At 45.6% G+C, this 21,396-nt stretch overlaps 2 protein-coding genes across 4 annotated transcripts in view; one reads left to right on the top strand and one right to left on the bottom strand.

The window, feature by feature from the left end:
• LOC310693947 (craniofacial development protein 2-like) overlaps positions 1-8,701 on the bottom strand; it is a 257,303-nt gene extending 248,602 nt beyond the window's left edge. The window contains exon 1 of the mRNA XM_083476468.1: positions 7,366-8,701. Within this exon, the coding sequence (XP_083332594.1) occupies positions 7,366-8,513 (1,148 nt within the window). The 5' untranslated portion in view covers positions 8,514-8,701. The remainder of the gene's footprint in view (positions 1-7,365) is intronic.
• Positions 1-21,396, top strand: part of ADGRD1 (adhesion G protein-coupled receptor D1) — a 283,150-nt gene that overhangs the window by 72,978 nt on the left and 188,776 nt on the right. The gene's annotated exons all lie outside the window — the stretch shown is intronic.

Here is a 21,396-nt window from a genome sequence, read left to right as displayed (position 1 = left end):
GCACATCAAAGTGCAAGTAGATAAATAGGTACCACTCCAGCGGGAAGGTAAATGGCATTTCTGTGTGCTGCTCTTGTTCGCCAGAAGCGGCTTAGTCATGCTGGCCCCATGACCCGGAAGCTGGACGCCGGCTCCCTTGGCCAGTAAAGCGAGATGAGACCACAACCCCAGAGTCGTCCGTGACTGAACCTAACGGTCAGGGGTCCCTTTACCTTTACCCAGACATGTAGATCTTAATGTGTTTTAATCTCCCCTCCCCCATTGCTATTTTTAATTATCTTTAACTGTTTTGTCTTTTAACTTTTTACTGACATTTTTAAATATTTCTTGTAAACTACTTAGATGCTTTACTACAATCAAGGGGTATACATATCTTGTTGAAATAAGATAAATATAGGCATATAGTCTGATGTAGTAAAAGGCACCCCCTGCTTTGAATAAACAACAAGTGCCCCTTGGCCTTCTGCAGAAGGAAATGATGCATTTTGCCTCCTGGTGCAGTATGGGAAATTTGCCAGCCCCTGGGGGAGAGAAAAGAGGCAACTGAGATGGACTTAACTTGAAGGTGTATTCGCAACACTTACAAAAATAAATATTTGAACTGTCAACAGCTCTTGGAACTGAGGCAATATTGGAACAGTTTTGTCATGCCGAAGTCTCTTAAATATTTAAAGCTTCTTATAGCCAAGGGCTTTCCAAGTTCCTTTTATTTCAAAAATAGCTTTCATCCACATTTCTGAAGAGTGGGTTTTTTGTGGGGGAGGGGAGAAAATATTTGGAAATGGAGAAGCTCCCTCCCTGCCTCTTTTTTGGTGTTGCTAGCAAAACGTTTTTCACACAGGATGACGGTGATGAGGTGATGTATCACAATAGTAGTCAATTTTAATGGAGAGTTAGAAGTGGTAAGGTTGAGAGGTTTGCCACACAAAGGCACCCTTTGCATGTTCCATGTGAAGGCATCGCTGCTGTAATCTGTGAGAAAGCAATCGTGGTTGTTTTTACCATTTTAAAACGATGATTGGATGGATCTGTGTGCGAGACCTTTCAGCCGACCATAAACCCTGAAGACTGTGGCAGATTAAACTTTGACAGGCAAGCTGGCGTGGTGGAAAGTGGAGGGAATTTAAAGGTGAGCCTGCCTAATTTGCACTTAAAAAAAAAAAAAGCAAACCAGAGCATAGCTATCTTGCGAAATTCACAGGTTTCTGAATTTTGCAATGCACTTCTCCAACCAAGTAATGTGCACATGCATATATTGGAGTATAATGCATATAGAAATGAATATATTGGTGAAATATATTTTGTACATTGCAAAAGATCATTGCACGAAAGAAGCATCTGTTGAGCAATATGAATTCTCTATAGCACAAGCAACCACTAATTCCGCTGTTGCATTGGGTTCCATCTCTCTGGCAGTAAAAATGCAATGGCAATGAATGAAATAAATCAGTTCTGCTTCCGAGTGGGACCGGGTTGTCCTCAGGCCGCCAGGCCCCACCCCCGCCTCAGCATGGTGCAGGATAGCATCCCACGTCACGCTGAGGGTGACCCGGCCATGCCATTTGCCAGGCGACCAATCAGGGCGCTGGGGGCATGGCCAGGGCCAATTTAAACCACAGCGCGACTCTTCTTTCAGCCTCACACCACAGATCTCCCGCCCTCCAGCCTTCTTTTAGGTAGGGTTGCTGGCCTTGCTATGGATTTCGGTTGGTTGGTGTTGAGGGGCCTGGCAGGACTTTTTCCACTTGGCAAATTGTCACCAGCCACTTGGTTTTCGCTTTGTTGTTGTTGTTGAGTCATTTAGTTGTGTCCGACTCTTCGTGACCCCCTGGACCAGAGCACGCCAGGCACTCCTGTCTTCCACTGCCTCCCGCAGTTTGGTCAAACTCATGCTGGTAGCATTGAAAACACTGTCCAACCATCTCATCCTCTGTCGTCCCCTTCTCCTTGTGCCCTCAATCTTTCCCAACATCAGGGTCTTTTCCAGGGAGTCTTCTCTTCTCATGAGGTGGCCAAAGTATTGGAGCCTCAGCTTCAGGATCTGTCCTTCCAGTGAGCACTCAGGGCTGATTTCCTTAAGAATAGGTAGGTTTGATCTTCTTGCAGTCCATAGGACTCTCAAGAGTCTCCTCCAGCACCATAATTCAAAGGCATCAATTCTTCGGGAAACCATTTTTATTCCAAAGCTTATACTCCTTTCTGCACAACCTTCCAGGGGTCACATACTAGTGGAGAGCAGGAATAAGGGCAAAGGTGGGTGGAGCAATGAATCTGAATATTACATTTGTGCATTAAGCCAGGCAAAAATGTTCGAGTAGGGTGCAAAGCAGAGCCAGTGAGGTCTGGGAAAAGGAGGTGTGGCTGGGGAGAGTACCAAGGGCAAGATAGAGAGGCCTGGAGGGCCACATCTGGTCCCTGGGCCTGAGGTTCTGAACACAGTAGGGATGGAAAACCTTTGTTGTTTAGTCGTTTAGTCGTGTCCGACTCTTCGTGACCCCATGGACCAGAGCACGCCAGGCACTCCTGTCTTCCACTGCCTCCCACAGTTTGGTCAGACTCATGTTTGTAGCTTCAAGAACACTGTCCAGCCATCTCATCCTCTGTCATCCCCTTCTCCTAGTGCCCTCAACCTTTCCCAACATCAGGGTCTTTTCCAGGGAGTCTTCTCTTCTCACGAGGTGGCAAAAGCATTGGAGCCTCAGCTTCAGGATCTGTCCTTCCAGTGAGCACTCAGGGCTGATTTCCTTCCGAATCGATAGGTTTTATCTTCTTGCAGTCCATGGAACTCTCAAGAGTCTCCTCCAGCACCATAATTCAAAAGCCTACCTCGTAGCAATCGCCACAACTTTGTAAGGTTTGGCGGTTAGGCACTGGAATAGCAATGTGTGGGGGAGGGTATTCTGTTAAACGAATCTGGGGGTGTCCAAAGCCCGGGCAGGGGCTAGGGCCATGCCACGACCCCAGCAAGAACCCAGGGGGGCTTGAGTCAAGCCGCATTGGCAGGGCTCCCTCTGCTGGTGGTTTACCCTTCCAGACTTCCTGCAAGGCGGGCAGAAGTCAGATATTGTCTGTTGATGCCAATGCCTAAGCCAATACCGCTCACATTCTGTAACCAATAAAAGTTGTGGCCTAAATTTTCCCCATTAACATTAACCTAAATTTTGTGTCCTTGTGTCTTTATTCTCATGGGGGTGGCTTGGGGGGTCTTGAAGCGCAACTAACCATTTGGGGTTACTTTGCCCAGAAATAGGGCTGGTACTTCTAACAGTTGTGCAGAAGGCGGTATTTTTTGTCTGATACTTCTCATCACACAGGAGTGAGAAAAACTCCACCCTGCTTAAAATTCTCTCTCATACACAGTTATATAAAAAAAACATTCATAGCTGCCTTTGCAACTGACTCTCCTCTGTTGTTTTGTCACATCGAGAAGACAGATTCACCCAATGAAAAATGAGAGTGAGACGTTACATTTTGGTGAGGTTTCCACATAAAAAAGTTAAGGGCTGAGTCTTACTATAAGAAACTTTTGTAGTTTTGTGTGGGGTTTTTTGTTTTTTTTTTGACAAGTGGTTCTATATATATCTATACACCACATCAAAGGGTGGTTTGTGGGCCTGGATGCTTCTTTGACATTGGTTAGTGAAATTGGCACTTTCTTTGACAGAGCTGTTTTTCAGCAGGGTGGAGATTGCATCTCCCAGTTTGGAGACCTGGCAAACACTGGGCCCATAAATTCCCTTCCCACCAAAAGTCTTCCAGATTAGAGTTGTATATCACATGGAAAACAAACTTAGGACCTGCTTCCCTTTCCCGAGTTCTGCTTGCAGGAGGCACCATGTGTCAACATCAACCAGGCCAATCAATACCAACTGGGAAGTTGGAGCAGTACTGCCGGCTTTATAAACTTCAAAGTGAATCCCGTAGATAGCTTATTTTCAAGAGTCATGCGATATATTGAGTTTACTCTCTTCTCCTGTGATTTGGTGTTTGTCACCTGAAGGGCGAGAGAGGATCATCAGGCACAACACAATCAAATTTCTCCTCAGTGTTTCCTAACCTACCGCAGTATCTTGCTGTTTAAATCAAGTTTTGTTCTCCTGAGTTTTAGGCACTCATCAGCAAATATCATTCATTCCCAATGGAGGGCTACAGAGTTGTGATGGATTGCTGCAATAGTGCCAACTGGGTCGTCTAAAGATTACTGGTACAGTGGTACCTCGGGTTACATACGCTTCAGGTTACATACGCTTCAGGTTACATACTCCGCTAACCCAGAAATAGTACCTTGGGTTAAGAACTTTGCTTCAGGATTAGAACAGAAATCGTGCTCCGGTGGAGCGGCGGCAGCAGGAGGCCCCATTAGCTAAAGTGGTGCTTCAGGTTAAGAACAGTTTCAGGTTAAGAACAGACCTCCGGAACAAATTAAGTACCGTATTTTTTGCCCCATAGGGCGCACTGGCCCATAGGGTGCACCTAGTTTTGGGGGGTGGAAATAAAGGAAAAAAAATTATTTCCCCCCCAGGTGCGGGGCTGGGGCGGGGGAAGCCCGAGCTTCCCCCGCCCCCAGAACAGGCTGCTATCCGCAAGCCTAGGGAGCCCGGCAGGAAGTCGTGCCGGTCTCCCCAGGTTTGCGGATATCTGCCCGAAGCCTGAGGTGCACTACTCAGCGCGCCCCGGGCTTCGGGATGCAGGCAGCTCTCCGGAAGCCTTGGGAGACCGGTGCAACTTCGCGCCAGGCTCCCACGACTTGCGGAGAGCTGCCCGAAGCCTGGAGAGCGAGAGGGGTCGGTGCACACCGACCCCTCTCCCTCTCCAGGCTTCAGCGAAAGCCTGCATTCGCCCCATGGGACGCACACACATTTCCCCTTCATTTTTGAAGGGGGAAAAGTGTGTCCTATAGGGCGAAAAATACGGTACTTAACCCGAGGTACCACTGTATTAAATCTTGTGCTCTTCCCCTAAGCCCACTACAAATTGGAATCTGAATATGTCTCCTTATCAGCAGTGACTCCTACCTGTTCCTTGGATTTCTACCTGTGTGCCAGATAGGAGGACTGTTACATGAACACCCCTATAACCTTCCTTTTAAGTTCTGCCATGGGCAGGGATGGGGGAGACACTGGATTCTGTTTGCATTTAAAGGGGGACTTGCCTAATTTGCCCTTTCTGAAAACAGATGAGAAACGAAACATAGCCATCTTTCTGTGCTGACTGAATTCGTTAATCGGATTCGCCTCCTCCTCCTCCTCCTTCTCACTGCTACATTTCCACTCCACCCTTCTCTCCAAAGAAGCACAGGTTCACAAACACTCAAATGATAAAACAATGCAATTTAAAAACACGATCGAAAGGATATTGAAAACAAATTTTAAAAACCCCTAAAACCATATTTGTTGTTGTTTAGTCGTTTAGTCGTGTCCGACTCTTCGTGACCCCATGGACCAGAGCACGCCAGGCACCCCTGTCCTCCACTACCTCCCACAACTTGCTCAAACTTATGCCGGTAACCTCGACAACACCATCCAACCATCTCGTCCTCTGTCGCCCCCTTCTCCTTGTGCCCTCCATCTTTCCCAGCATCAGTGTCTTCTCCAGGGAGTCTTCTCTTCTCATGAGGTGGCCAAAGTACTGGAGCCTCAGCTTCACGATCTGTCCTTCCAGTGAGCACTCAGGGCTGATTTCCTTGAGAATGGATGCGTTTGATCTTCTTGCAGTCCATGGGACTCTCAAGAGTCTTCTCCAGCACCACAATTCAAAAGCATCAATTCTTCGGCGATCAGCCTTCTTTATGGTCCAGCTCTCACTTCCATACATCACTACTGGGAAAACCATGGCTTTAACTATACGGACCTTTGTTGGCAAGGTGACGTCTCTACTTCTCAAGATGCTGTCTAGGCCTGTCATTGCCCTTCTCCCAAGAAGCAGGCGTCTTTTAATTTCGTGGCTGCTGTCACCATCTGCAGTGATCATGGAGCCCAAGAAAGTAAAATCTCTCACTGCCTCCATTTCTTCCCCTTCTACTTGCCAGGAGGTGATGGGACCAGTGGCCATGATCTTTGTTTTTTTGATGTTGAGCTTCAGACCATATTTTGCGCTCTCCTCTTTCACCCTCATTAAAAGGTTCTTTAATTCCTCCTCACTTTCTGCCATCAAGGTTGTGTCATCTGCATATCTGAGGTTGTTGATATTTCTTCCGGCAATCTTAATTCCAGCTTGGGATTCATCCAGCCCAGCCTTTCGCATGATGTATTCTGCATATAAATTAAATAAGCAGGGAGACAAAATACAGCCTTGTCGTACTCCTTTCCCAATTTTGAACCACTCAGTTGTTCCATATCCAGTTCTAACTGTAGCTTCTTGTCCCACATAGAGATTTCTCAGGAGACAGATGAGGTGATCAGGCACTCCCATTTCTTTAAGAACTTGCCATAGTTTGCTGTGGTTGACACAGTCAAAGGCTTTTGCATAGTCAATGAAGCAGAAGTAGATGTCTTTCTGGAACTCTCTAGCTTTCTCCATAATCCAGCGCATGTTTGCAATTTGGTCTCTGGTTCCTCTGCCTCTTCTAAATCCAGCTTGCACTTCTGGGAGTTCTCGATCCACATACTGCTTGAGCCTTCCTTGTAGAATTTTAAGCATGACCTTGCTAGCGTGTGAAATGAGTGCAATTGTGCGGTAGTTGGAGCATTCTTTGGCACTGCCCTTCTTTGGGATTGGGATGTAGACTGATCTTCTCCAATCTTCTGGCCACTGCTGAGTTTTCCAAATTTGCTGGCATATTGAGTGTAGCACCTTAACAGCATCATCTTTTAAAATTTTAAATAGTTCAGCTGGAATACCATCACTTCCGCTGGCCTTGTTATTTGCAGTGCTTTCTAAGGCCCATTTGACTTCACTCTCCAGGATGTCTGGCTCAAGGTCAGCAACCACACTACCTGGGGTGTACGAGACATCCATATCTTTCTGGTATGTATGTGTATTCTTGGTATGTATGTGTATTCTGGTATGTATGTGTATTCTGGTATGTATGTGTATTCTGGTATGTATGTGTATTCCTCTGTGTATTCTTGCCACCTCTTCTTGATGTCTTCTGCTTCTGTTAGGTCCTTACCACTTTTGTCCTTTATTATGGTAATCTTTGTACGAAATGTTCCTTTCATATCTCCAATTTTCTTGAACAGATCTCTGGTTCGTCCCATTCTGTTGTTTTCCTCTATTTGTTTGCATTGCTCGTTTAAGAAGGCCTTCTTGTCTCTCCTTGCTATTCTTTGGAAATCTGCATTCAATTTCCTGTATCTTTCACTATCTCCCTCGCATTTTGCTTGCCTTCTCTCCCCCGCTATTTGTAAGGCCTCATTGGACAGCCACTTTGCTTTCTTGCATTTCCTTTTCATTGGGATGATTTTCGTTGCTGTCTCCTGTACAATGTTACGAGTCTCCATCCATAGTTCTTCAGGCACTCTGTCCACCAAATCTAAATCCTTAAACCTGTTCCTCACTTCCACTGTGTATTCATAAGGGATTTGACTTAGATTGTATCTTACCGGCCCAGTGGTTTTTCCTACTTTCTTCAGTTTAAGCTTGAATTTTGCTATAAGAAGCTGATGATCTGAGCCACAGTCAGCTCCAGGTCTTGTTTTTGCTGACTGTATAGAGCTTCTCCATCTTTGGCTGCAGAGAATATAATCGATCTGATTTCGATGCTGCCCATCTGGTGATGTCCATGTGTAGAGTCGTCTCTTGTGTTGTTGGAAAAGCGTGTTTGTGATGACCAGCTTGTTCTCTTGACAGAACTCTATTAGCCTTTGCCCTGCTTCGTTTTGATCTCCAAGGCCAAACTTGCCAGTTGTTCCTTTTATCTCTTGCCTCCCTACTTTAGCATTCCAATCCCCTATAATGAGAAGAACATCCTTCTTTGGTGTCACTTCTATAAGGTCTTGTAAGTCTTCATAGAACTGGTCAATTTCAGTTTCTTCAGCACCAGTAGTTGGTGCATAAACTTGGATTACTGTGATGTTAAAAGGTCTGCCTTGGATTCGTATCGAGATCATTCTATCATTTTTGAGATTGCATCCCAGTACAGCTTTCGCCACTCTTTTGTTGACTATGATGGCCACTCCATTTCTTTTACGGGTTTCTTGCCCACAGTAGTAGATGTGATGGTCATCCGAACTGAATTCGCCCATTCCCGTCCATTTTAGTTCACTGATGCCCAGGATGTCAATATTTATTCTTGCCATCTCATTTTTGACCACCTCCAACTTACCCAGGTTCATGGTTCTTACATTCCAGGTTCCTATGCAATATTTTTCTTTACAGCATTGGACTTTCCTTTCGCTTCCAGGCATATCCGCAACTGAGTGTCCTTTCGGCTTTGGCCCAGCCGCTTCATCAGCTCTGGATCTACTTGTACTTGCCCTCCGCTCTTCCCCAGTAGCATGTTGGACGCCTTCCGACCTGAGGGGCTCATCTTCCAGCGTCATAACTTTTATATGCCTGTTGTCTTTGTCCATGGAGTTTTCTTGGCAAGGATACTGGAGTGGCTTGCCGGTTCCTCCTCCAGGTGGATCACGTTTGGTCAAAACTCTCCACTATGACCTGTTCATCTTGTGTGCCCTGCTCGGCATAGTTCATAGCTTCTCTGAGTTCTTCAAGCCCCTTCGCCACGGCAAGGCAGTGATCCATGAAGGGGGGCAGTGATCCATGAAGGATCCATATATACCCAATTAAAAACATGTTAAAACAGCCACATACCCTCCCCACGAATAACCTCAAGATTGCCAGGAACAGTATCTTTGGGTAAGCACCAAACTTCTAACTTCCCCAGTTTTCAGGTACAACTTGTCCCCCACCCCTCCCAAATGGTTAAAAAAGAAGGAAAATGAACTTGGGATGACATTTATCAGCATCCTAAGTGCAGAAAATGCAATCCCATAATAACTGGCTGCATCAGGAGGTCCTGTGAGGATACAGTTAGAGAGTGTCTGCCTGGAAGAAGAGGATGGATTCCTCCACTCCACGCCATCCCATAATAGGTTTTGCATTCTACTGTATATGCACATTCCACTAGCCCAGATATAATTGGATTTCCACTTTGCTTATATATGCATAGTATCACTGTGCAAAATAAAAAACGTCTGAAAACTCCTTTTGAAGGAGCTTGAGTGTTTTCCAGCTTACGAACTGCAGTTCATTTAACACTGCAAATATGCCCTCATCTCTGTGACATTTCTTTGTCGCTTTCCAAGTACCGGCCCTTAAGATGAATCCAAGTGCTGGAAATGATCGCTGGGATTTTTGTAGCTTAGCTAACAGAATGAACTGGGGACCCCTCCAGAAACAGTCCTTGTTAAAGGAACTAGAGGGATTTGGTTGAGGAAATGTCAGTAATGCCTGTAACCAACTGATAAATATAACAAGCAAACAAATGCTTTCTAGCTCGGTCTTTAAATTTATCTATCTTTTTATCTTTAATTTCAACTATACTAAGCAAGATCATTTGCGTGTGTGGGTCCCCAAGCCACCCCTCAAAATAATTCACACATCACACGTAATTTTAGTTTTAGGTTTTTGGGCACTATTTTGGCCACAACTTTATTAAAATACAAAATCTGTGAGTGGTTGCTTAGACATTGGCTATGACTATCTGTCCCCCCGCCTGGGACAGAACTGACATTCCAAACTCCATCGGAAGCCAGTTGAAGGGAAAGACAATGTTGGGGGTCAGTTGAGCTGAGCGCCAGTCCCTCACCGCTCACCCAACCAGCTCCCCAAGGCTTGCTGGCCCTGGTCCCATTTCAGGGATTGGACGAAATCATGGCAAGCCCCAGGATTCCTTTAACGGAATTCCCTTCCAGCACCATTGGAGGGGCAGGCACAGCCTATCCTGACCCCTCCACCACCAGTTTTTTATAACCAATGCCTAACCGCAACCTTACAAGTTGTGACAAATTGCTAAGTAGTAGGCAAAAACCAAGTGGCACCAGCCAATCAGCCAAATGGCAAAATTCCTACTAGGACCTTGCACCAAGGCAGACGACCCCATGACAGGCAAAGCAAGGCCAACCGGAACACAGGGCGGGCGGGCGGGTGATCCGATGCACTCTGCAAAGAGAAAGAGAAACCAGAGTGCACCAATATTTAAAGACTATGGTCCCACCCACCAATTTGCTACATGCAATTTGCCCCAGCAACCCGGTCAGCCAATCGTTGCACCAGGCAATAGCCATTAACCTGCCTGGCAACACAGGGCTGGCCTGGCGGCCCACACCGCAACCCGTCCTCTCGTTTTAGGGAGAACACGCTTTACTTGAAAACAAAGTGCCCAGAACTTCCCAGAAGCAAGATTAGGTGGTAACAAGCTCCGGGCGAAGCTAAGCTGTGGCTGGCTGGCCTCCTTGCTACCTCTCCCCCAAGCCCTGCCCTTTCTCTTGAATGGCATGCACAGAAAATAATGCTTGATTTGAAAATCTCTGCATTTGTGAAATGGGTGCGTATGTTTAGGAATCACTGCCCCCTCCCCCAAGGCACACCTGTTTAAGAAATATTTAAACTCTTGTTATAACTTGCTGTACTTTTGGCATCTTGGCGCCATTCAACTTCCACCTTATATATTTTATCCTTTATATACTTGCCAACTACGATGTGGGCCTGAGTCCAAGATAGTGCTTGTCACAAGATGTTTGTTTGCCATGGCAGGCAAATCTCCTTCCTTCCTTCCTTCCTTCCTTCCTTCCTTCCTTCCTTCCTTCCTTCCTTTCTTTCTTTCTTTCTTTCTTTCTTTTTGTTTTGTTAGAATTACAAGCTTGGTGGATCAGGGGAATGCTGTGGGCATAGTGTATCTTGATTTCAGTAAGGCTTTTTGACAAAGTCCCCCTTGACCTTCCTTGGAGGTTTATATATTTTTTTCCAAATAATCTTTATTAGTTTTTCAATTAGATACTCCACATACACATATTGTATTACATTTTACATTTATACTTGCTCTTCAGAGCTGACTTCGCTCCTTCCTTTGTCTGGTTTTTTATACCACATATAATTTTATCACCTTATATTTTTCCATTTTATATATTGTTATTCATTTCCCATAATTGTCCATGGACAAATCCTTGGGGGTTTATAATAGAGGTTGGTTGGTCATCTGTCATGGATGCTTTAGTTGAGATTCCCGCATTGCTGGGACTAGATGTTGGACCAGGTGACCCTCACCTACAATTCTCTGATTCTCAGGAAGAGCTGTGACATGGCCAGGTGGCTTTGGGTGGGTGGGTCAGACAGTGCGCCCCTCCACTACTGGAGCATAGGCCTCCTCAGATGCCTGCTAGTCTCATTCCCTAATGCTGGATCTATACATGTAGGGCAAGAGTGAAAGAAAACAAATTGGGTGCCAGTGGCATTTAATGAAGGCTCTGCTAGCGCTCCCCCCCCAAAAAAAAATCAGGTGCAATCAGTTCTTTTTCCCCAGCACAGTATGTTCTGGGCATTTGGGCTGGATTTATTGGAAGGATAACAAATTATGTGGGAGATGGTCATTTTCAGAGTCAGAAGAGCATGATGGAATGTCCTAATTGCACCGTCTGTGCCAACTGATTAGCCGGGATGGTTGCAGTCACAGTGGGGAGTCTACTGGAGGCAATGTGGGAGGTTAAAAATAATAAATCCAGGCCTTATTTACAAGCCTCTTCAATTCTTGTAAAGTTTCTGTGCCAGAACAGGACATGATGCTAGGGTGGGCCAGGTGTCCTGCTTTACAGAGGACAGTCCTCTGTTTATAGAAGGCAGTTTCCCATTCAAAGGCATCCTCTGTTTGAAGGACTGTTTCATCCAACAAGTCTAGTTTAAAGATTTTTTTTTAAGGACAGGAAGGGAGAGCAGGGGCCTTGAAGTTGCCCAGCAAGTCCTGGACACAGAAGAAGAAGAAGAAGAGTTTGGATTTGATATCCCGCCTTTCACTCCCCTTCAGGAGTCTCAAAGCGGCTAACATTCTCCTTTCCCTTCCTCCCCCACAACAAACACTCTGTGAGGTGAGTGGGGCTGAGAGACTTCACAGAAGTGTGACTGGCCCAAGGTCACCCAGCAGCTGCATGTGGAGGAGCGGAGACGCGAACCCGGTTTCCCAGATTACGTGACTACCACTCTTAACCACTACACCACACAGCAGGTGCACAACTCACCTGGCTATAGTCTTCCCCACTAAAGGTGAGGAATACTTCCCCACTGAATGTTGGAAGATTCAGGGCGGACAAAAGAAGGTGCATTTTGCGAAGTTCTCTCCCACAAGATGTAGAGATGGCCACCAACTTTAAATGAGATATTACACAAATTCATGGAGGATAGGGCTGTCGTAGACAACCTAAAGGACTGTTCCTTAGGGGTAGAGCATCTCCTTTTCATGCAACAGCCCCCAGATTTCATCCCCAGCATCCCAAGGTAGGACTGGAGACTCTGAAATATCCCCCCTGCAGTTCCTTCATCTCTTGGACAGAGCTTGGTGGCGCTACTCAGGCTAAACCAGCCTTCCCCAGTCTGGTGCCTTCCAATGTTTTGTGCTACAGCTCCTTTCAGCCACTGCCAGCATGGTCAATGATCTTGAATGGTGGGAGCTGTGGTTCAACGGCACCTGAAAGACAACAGATTGGGGAGGGCTCAGATGAATACATCCAGTAGCTCACCCATTGGAGAAAGAGCTGTAGGTCAATACTAAAGGTCAGTGGTGACGAACCTTTTAGAGACCGAGTGCCCAAACTGCAACCCAAAACCAACTTATTTATCACAAAGTGTCAACACGGCAATTTATGCCCCTATGTATTCAAATTTAAGAGAATGGGGGGAGATGGCCCAGAGTTGTCAAATTTTGGGGGGACAATTGCCCAAAGTTGTTGAGCTTTTTTAGGGGGGCAGGATTGCACAGCATTCTGCAGCTTTTTTTTTGGGGGGGGGAATACAGAAAATCATTAACCACACTAAGCAATGCTGAAAATCTTTCACGTCTGCCCACTCACCAACAGCAGACCGCCAGTTGCTTGGCCGCCGTGCAACTCCCCCCAATGCCACTACGGCCACAGCGAGCTCTAGGGAGCATTTCCTGCATGCACTGCGATGGGGGGAAGCAATTGATAACTTTGTCTGTTGGGGTGATGGCATGCATGTGTGCAGAGAGAGCTCTGAATGCCTACTCTGGCGTGCATGCCATAGGTTTGCCACCACTGCTATAGGTCATCTCCTTTGCCGAAGTTCAATTACTGGCAGTTCTGGGTACAGTTGGGAATGGCCCCAGTTTGAAACCCTGGAGAAATCACTGCCAGTCATTGTAGACAATATTAATCTAGATGACCTGACTCAATGTAAGGCAGCTATCTATTTTCCCATACTGTATAACAAAACCTGCTGTCATGCCCAGATCCTTGCATTTAATGTTATAATATAATAATTTATTACTTATACCCCTGGTTTCCCCAGCCACTCTGGGTGGCTTCTAACAGGAGATTTAAAATACATTAAAACATCAGTCATTAAAAACTTCCCTAAATAATATTTTTTTAAAAAATATGTTTCAAGCATTATAAGCAGTTTTAAGGAAATTCACACCAGCATTTCCTGGTAAGAATGCTACAAGCACACAGCAATCCAATTAAGGTTAATCCAGTCCACACCCAAGTTCATTAGATACTCAGTGAAATTTATGACGAGGAAGACATTTTCCCAGAAGGAAAAGTGCAGCTGCTAGTGAGGGATTCTCCTTTCCTTAAAAAAGAAAAAAGACTGAAGACCTCCCTGATTTATGAATGCAACACCATCTGGGCCAGGAGTCGGGTTCCGATCAGGGAAACACTAGCCAAAAATGCGCCATTCGGTGACTCATAGTGTGTAGAGCTTCACGCACCTCCCCCCTTTGGCAGTGACTTGCAATGGACTCCAGTTTCTCCAACATCCCATTGTTTAATGGCTAACATGTGTGTGCAAAAAAAAAAAGGGAAAGGTCATTCCCAGTTGGGGCAGGCATCATAATGTGATTGCAAGATGAGAGACATGAAGTCATGTGTCCTTTCTCCAAGGTCAGGTTGTATGTCTGGATGGGAAAGTTAAATTGGTAGACGTTCAATAAGAATCTCAACTCTGCTTGATACTACTGGCGGGTGTCAGAAAACTGGTCATCTCCCCACCAAAACTCAACCCCAACATTAGGCTATTGTGCTCCTGATAATGTTCAGAAAAGTGCAATGGGACCTGAACACCCCATTGCTCCTGGCAGTGTCCCAAGCTTAAGGAGCCCTGGGAATGTAGTCCCCAGGGTGCCCAATGTTTTTGCTGAGTCCATTTTCCAGAGGTCCTTGCCAGCCTGTGCCTGTTCAGAACCTCAGTTTACATTCTGAGCCAGAGAAGAACTTCTCGGAAGAATGGCACTTGATTTAGTGTATAGCCAAGAATTAGGCAAATTTCAGGAGGAAATTGTATTCTGAGACTGGTAACTTCAAGCTTCAGCGTCATTGCTGCTTGAGAACTAGATTTTTCATTAGCATGGCAAACTTCCAGATGGATTGAAACAAAACCCAGCTCTGGGGGGGGGGGGAGCACTGGGCATCATTAAGTATGTGCCTGTATAAAATAAGACTGTCAGTGCTAACATCAAGCAGAAACACTAGCATCACAGTAACCAGAGGAGTAGGAAAAAGATCAGTTAGTGAAAGCCTGCTAAATAGGCCTTTGCCTATTTATGGGCAGATAGATTAGATTCCAGGCAAATAGATAGGAGTGCATCCTAACACTGGGGTGCTTTCTCCTAGAAGGCTCTGTCTCTGAAGGTAAGAGACCACCTTTCACAGTCAGGTAGGTTTGTATACTTTCTGGTAAAGCATTAGTTATGCCACTTAAGAGAAGAAAATATCTATTCACTGGCATATAGATTCAGAAGCCATTTCAGAGAATAATCTATTATTATCACCACATCTCCAGAGGTTAATTAGCACCCCAAGAGTCTGCAAAATTTGCAGAGATAGATGAGACAAAAAGGGAAATATTTTTTAGATACTTGGCAACGTGTAAGAGATCTTTAAATACATGTGCAAGGACTCCTTGAAAGTTAATTGATGCCAACCATTGTCAGGAACATGTCCACCAGTCATGTGAATGAACTTAAAAGCAAATGACCTAAACCAGATTTGGATACACATTATCCATCTAAAAATAAGAGGTTGGAAAAAAAGAAAAGCCCCAAGCGGGTGAAAAGGAAACAAGCTCCTTTTCAATTTGCAAGATGAAGGGGAGTGCTTTTGCAACTCATGAGTGATGTATCCATTGGTTTACTTGCCAATTTCAGTGTACAGTGGTACCTTGGGTTAAGAACTTAATTCGTTCCGGAGGTCCGTTCTTAACCTGAAACTGCTCTTAACCTGAGCTACCTCTTTAGCTAATGGGGCCTCCTGCTGCTGCCGTGCCACTGCTGCCGATTTCTGTTCTCATCCTGAAGCAAAGTTCTTAACTCGAGGTACTATTTCTGGGTTAGCGGAGTCTGTAACCTGAAGCCTCTGTGACCTGAAGCGTCTGTAACCCGAGGTACCACTGTATAAGGAAGCTGGACTCCACCTCAAAATGTGAGATTGCTAAACGTAACCCCCGTATCATGAACTTTTTATTCTTTGTTTTATTTCAAGTATTAATATACCACTTTTAATCAGAAAAGACTACCAAGTGGTTTACAAAGAAAAAGCAAAAAACAACAATAAAAGAATAGGCGAAACAACTAATAAAAAATTACATTTTTTACGTCTCCAGGTGTCTAAGTCATAGTCAGGAGGAGCTGCTTGGTGGGGGATGGGGGACACGACTCCACAGCTGGAAGTATTTGATAAGGGATATCTGGTGTCACATTGGCAGAACCCTCCTCTGCTAATTCACTTGATCCTTCCCATGGATCAGTCTCCCTATTCCCTAGACTCCTGCCCCCCTCCCTGGGCTTGGACACTTCTCAGGGTCCTGATTTCTCTTTCCCTATCCCTCCCCAGGGTTCTCCCTGAGCTCCCCTCATTCCTCCTCAGGATACTACCATCTCCTCCATGACATCTCCATGGGACTGATGACACCATGTCTTTCAACTACTATAGGAAAGCAATAGAGAGGATACAAAGGACTTTTCATAATTGCATGGGGAAATGATATTGTAGTTGTGGGCTTCCCTTTGGGGTGCCTGGTGGGAACAAAATGTTGGTCTAGATGGGCCTTTTGTCTGGTCCAGCAGGGCTTTTGTTGTGTTCTAAGTGTTGAAGGGCCGTGTTCCTGGGATTCAAGAAACTTTCACCTATCCATGATCCTTGGTGCGTGCCTGAGCTGGCCAAGGTGTAGCACAGACCATGCGTTTTCAGATAGCCAGAATGATTGCACAAGTTCATCAGTGTCCTGATATAGGGATAGGGAATCTGTGGCATCCCAGATGTTGGACTACAACTCCTATCATCCCTGACCAATGTCCATGTTGCTTGGGACCAATGGAAGTCCAATAATATTTGGAGGGGCACAGCCTCCCACCCACATTGGTCCTTTTAAAGTTCAGTGGAGTTCATTATTCCCTTTGGGCAGAAGAAGCCACGATAGCTAAAACCAAGCTCCTGTGTTCAGAGATAGCATAGCTTTGATTGCCAGATGCTGGATACAAAACACTCTTTGGGCTTTCCACTGACCACTGGGGCATGCAGAATGCCAAAAACAGATAGAAATTTGGTCTGATCCAGCAAAGCTCTTTGAGAATGTTATTAACAAACTCCTAGGTACACAGAGTGACTCCTAATCACTTCTTGCAAGCAATTTGTAGCCTCGAGCTTAAACTAACACACTTGTGCGCAATGAGCTCATTTTACATCTCTTTGTTTCCCCTCTACCAAATGCAAGCCAACTCAAGTAAATATTTGAAACACCCTTCCTACATTGCTGGAGTGCTCCAAATACCTCGAGAAGGGTGAAAAAATATTAGAGGAGTTTTGTTGTTCTTGTTGAAAATTTCCATCACTTCCATTTCTACCAAAATTGGCCTTCCAGGCGGCTTACAACTTACCGTACGAAAACACACAGTTAAAGCCAGCTCAAAATAACATCCAAAATATACAGAACGGTAGTTAAGAAAATAAGCAGGTTCAGATGAATTGCCATCAAAGGCTTGGGAGGAAGGGGCAATCTGGCATGGAGAAGATATGTGTTTTCATCAGGCCAATGTGAGCTGACAGGTGTGGTAGAATTCTTAACAATATTGATATGGGCAAGTGTTCAAAACAATGTCCGCCCCTCCACAATTGCATAAGGCCTAAATGTCCTTGTTAATCAAGGACAAGTCTATTTTCTGGTTCCTGTCCTCAGTAAATCTACTTTGTCCCCCCCCCCCCGCTCTATATTTTGGGGAATGTCTTGTTTAATTTTTTACCTTGGGTTGCAAGACTTCAGATTTTCCCTCTATTCCTAGATTTTGGCTTGTGGAATAGATGTATAACCTCTAATGTCAATACATCTGCATGAACCCCAAATGAACAATGCAACACTGCACAGTGAGCAGAAGTGTGTATCCTGCCATGTTGCACGCTACAGGTCTTGAGCCCTTTTTGAGCTGTTGATAACATATTGCAGGGCAGTTGTGTTTTCCTAGCATAGCTTTAACCAGCCCCCAACCCCCAACCCATCCTAGCTTTTAAATTGATGGAAAGTTCTGGAGGAAACAAAGCTACTATATATTTTGAAAAGTTGATTGTCTCTCCATCTGCTTTCTATTCCTCTCAATGCTACTTAAGAGATCGTGACCAAATTTGGCATGGCAATTCCTGAGATTGAGGAGCAGGGTTTGTTCTGTGTTTGAATACCGCCGGGCACCGTTTCGAATCAAGATGGCAGGCTAAACTTTGACAAACTACCCTTATTTAGACACCTCTTAAGATATTGCAATTGCCTTGCTCCTGCTAGTGGAATCCTCTTCAGAGTGTGGTGTTCCACAAAACCAGAGCCGTCTTTCCCATAAGACTTAGTGGTTCGTTGCGCCAGGGCGCCGGCCTCTCAGGGGCGCCCCAGCGAGTGGGGGAGCTGTGCGGCTTTGCCAGCGGCCTTCCCTTTCCCTGCATGCCCGCCAGCTGTGCCCCATCAAAAAAAGGGCTGGCAGATGTGCAGCTTCCTTCCCAAGCCTCTGTGGGGATTGCTCTCGCACAGTGGCATGGGGGAGAGTTGCACCCCCCCCATGGCTGGCAGTGCGCAACTTCGCCGCCTCCCCCACTATCTGTGGTAATTTGGGGGCGCTAGGGGATATTTGCACCCCGACACCGCATCTGCTAAAGATGGCCCTGCACAAAACTAAACATTGCAGAGAATGGTGTACCAATAGGCAGTGAGACAAAATGGGACCTGGGTCTTTTAGGGGTCATGCCATTGCAACTTCCTCTTTCAAACACAGTGGGTACAGAATCTGAGACTGGACCACCACGGAGTCTGTAGGAGTGGTGCTGCCTAACTGCCCATCGGAAGAAATAGGACTCCTCAGGAGTAAGGGGATATTCACAAGGAAGCTACTCCTCATGAGTGTACACCAAATGCCTCAGGCAATCCAGATGGGCTGCATCTGTGCTCTGGGTGGAGCTCTGAAGGTTCATGGTTAAAAGCCTCCAGTTCCTGGCAGAGTGTGCTGGAATAATATCATTGTACTAGTTTGCCTTGTGACCTAGATGGCATTTGCCCTTCACTGTGTTTTGACATTGGACCATGACCAGCCTTTTCTTTGTGAGCAAACATAGGACTTTTGTATTTGGTTTCATCTGAATTAAGATGGCAACCAAATTTTGTATGATGGTTTCCTTAGCTCAAGGAGAAGGGTTTTGCCCTGTTTGGGTACGGGTGGGTGCCATTTTGAATCAAGATGGAGGACTGGACCTTTCAAAACTGCACTGATTTTAATCACTGATTTCAAAACAGCCCTGAATTTCTTAGAATTCATGAGCAAGGCTCAATATCTGGCTGCTAGTACTTCCTGAGAAATCACCTTTTGACAATCGGCAATACTTGGTTGGACTTGTGCAGTGGTTTTCAGTGTCCTTATCTTATCTACAAAATGTTGCAGGTCATGGTACTACATAGCCCACGGAAGGTTAGGGCATATTTGAATTGGCTCCAAGAATTCTTGCTTGCATTTGCACGAAGGAGGCATTTTGCTGCAAAGCATTACTGTGGCACCTCGAGTTACAAACACCTCAGGTTACAAACGCTTCAGGTTACAAACTTCGCTAAACTGGAAGACTTACCCCAAGTTGAGAACTTTGCCCCAGGATGAGAATGAAAATTCTCAGCACAGCAGCAGCAAGAGGCCCCATTAGCAAAAGCACACCTCTAGTTAAGAACAGTTTCAGGTTAAGAACGGACCTCCAGAACAAATTAAGTTCGTAACTAGAGGTACCACTGTAGTTAAAAACATAAGAGGAGTTCTGCTGGATCAGGCCACTCTAAGCAGCTTTCAACAGAACATTAAAAAGAGAATAAAACTTCAAACATTAAAAACTTCCCGATACAGGGCTACCTTCAGTTGTCTTCTAAAAGTCAGATAGTTGTTTATTTCCTTGACATCTGACGGGAGGGCGTTCCACAGGGTGGGCGCCACTACCGAGAAGGCCCTCTGCCTTGTTCCCTGTAACTTCACTTCTCACAGTGAGGGAACTGCCAGAAGGCCCTCAGAGCTTCACCTCAGTGTCTGGGCTGAACGATGAGGGTGGAGATTCTCCTTCAGGTACACTGGGCCAAGGCTGTTTAGGGCTTTAAAGGTCAGCAGCAACACTTTGAATTGTGCTCAGTAACGAACTGGGAGCCAATGTAGATTTTTCAAGACCAGTATTATATGGTCTCAGTGGCCACTCCCAGTCACCAGTCTAGCTGCCGCATTCTGGATTAATTGCAGTTTCCAAGTCACCTTCAAAGGTAGCCCCACACAGAGTGTGTTGCAGTAGTCCAAGATGGAGATAACTAGAGCACGCACCACTCTGGCAAGACAGTCTGCAGGCAGGTAGGGTCTCAGCCTGCATACTAGATGGAGCTGGTAGACAGCCGCCCTGGACACAGAATTAACCTGTGCCTCCATGGACAGCTGTGAGTCCAAAATTACTCCCAGGCTGCACATCTGCTCCTTCAGGTGCACAGTTGCCCCATGCAGGACCAGGGAGTCCCCCACACCCGCCCGCCCCCTGTCCCCCCCAAATAGTACTTCTGTCTTGTCAGGATTCAACCTCAATCTGTTAGCTGCCATCCATTCTCCAACTGCCTCCAGCCACTCACACAGGACCCTCACTGCCTTCACTGGTTCTGATTTAAAAGAGAGGTAGAGCTGGGTATCATCTGCATACTGATGAACACCCAGCCCAAATCTCCTAGTGGCTTCATACAGATATTAAAAAACATGGGGGAGAGGACGGAACCCTGAGGCACCCCACAAGTGAGAGCCCAGGGGTCTGATAGCCATCCAAGTTGGCGACCTTCATAATATATTGTGGGAACATATTTTATGGGTTAACTCTGCACTGTGTGAGGAAGTGCTTTCTTCTGTCTATCCAGAATCTTCCAACATTCAGCTTCTTTTGAGGTCCCTGAATTCTAGTGCAATTACAGAGGGAGAAAAGCTTTAATCTATCCACTTTATCTGCAACATACATAGTTTTCATAGAATCACAGGATTGTAGAGTTGGAAGGTACCTGAGGGTAATCAAGTCCAACCACCTGCAATGCATCTAAAGCATCCATGGCAGATGGCCATCCAACCTCCAAGGAAGGAGAGTCCACAACCTCCCGAGAGAGACCATTCCTGATAAACAGCTCTTACTATCAGTAGGTTCTTCCTGATGTTTAGTTTTATACACCTCTATCATTTATTCCTTTTTTTGTCTTTTCTCTGAACTAAAGATACCTAAAAGGTTGTAAGCTTTCCCCATAAGTATCTTAACTTGCCCAGAATGGAAGCTGAAACATCTACGAGTGTGTGGTTCATTATGGATTGATGCTTCCAAGGACAGGAGAGATATAGTAATCATGGGAGACTTCAACTACCCTGATATCTGCTGGAACTCAAACTCTGCCAAGAATGTAAGGTCCAACAAATTCCTCAATTGCCTTGCTGACAATTTCATTTCCCAGAAGGTGGAAGAAGCAACAAGAGGGTCATCTCTCATGGACCTAGTCCTCATCAACAGGAAGGAACTGGTCAATGAAGTGAAAGGACAGGGAACCTTGGGAGAAGGTTGTCATGACCTTCTGGGTTTCTTTATACACAAGTGAGTGTAGTCAGCTATGCAACCTGGACTTTAAGAAGGCTGATTCCAAAAAGCTTTAGGAACTACTGGGTGAAGTCCTATGGTCAGAAATACTGAAAGAGAAGGGAGTCCAAGATGGATGGGAGTT

The sequence above is a fragment of the Podarcis liolepis genome, assembly GCF_965112155.1.
Source record: "Podarcis liolepis genome assembly, chromosome: 15".
Lineage (NCBI taxonomy): Eukaryota > Metazoa > Chordata > Lepidosauria > Squamata > Lacertidae > Podarcis > Podarcis liolepis.
Note: the sequence above shows the minus strand (reverse complement) of the source record. Positions and strands in the feature narration are given on the sequence as shown.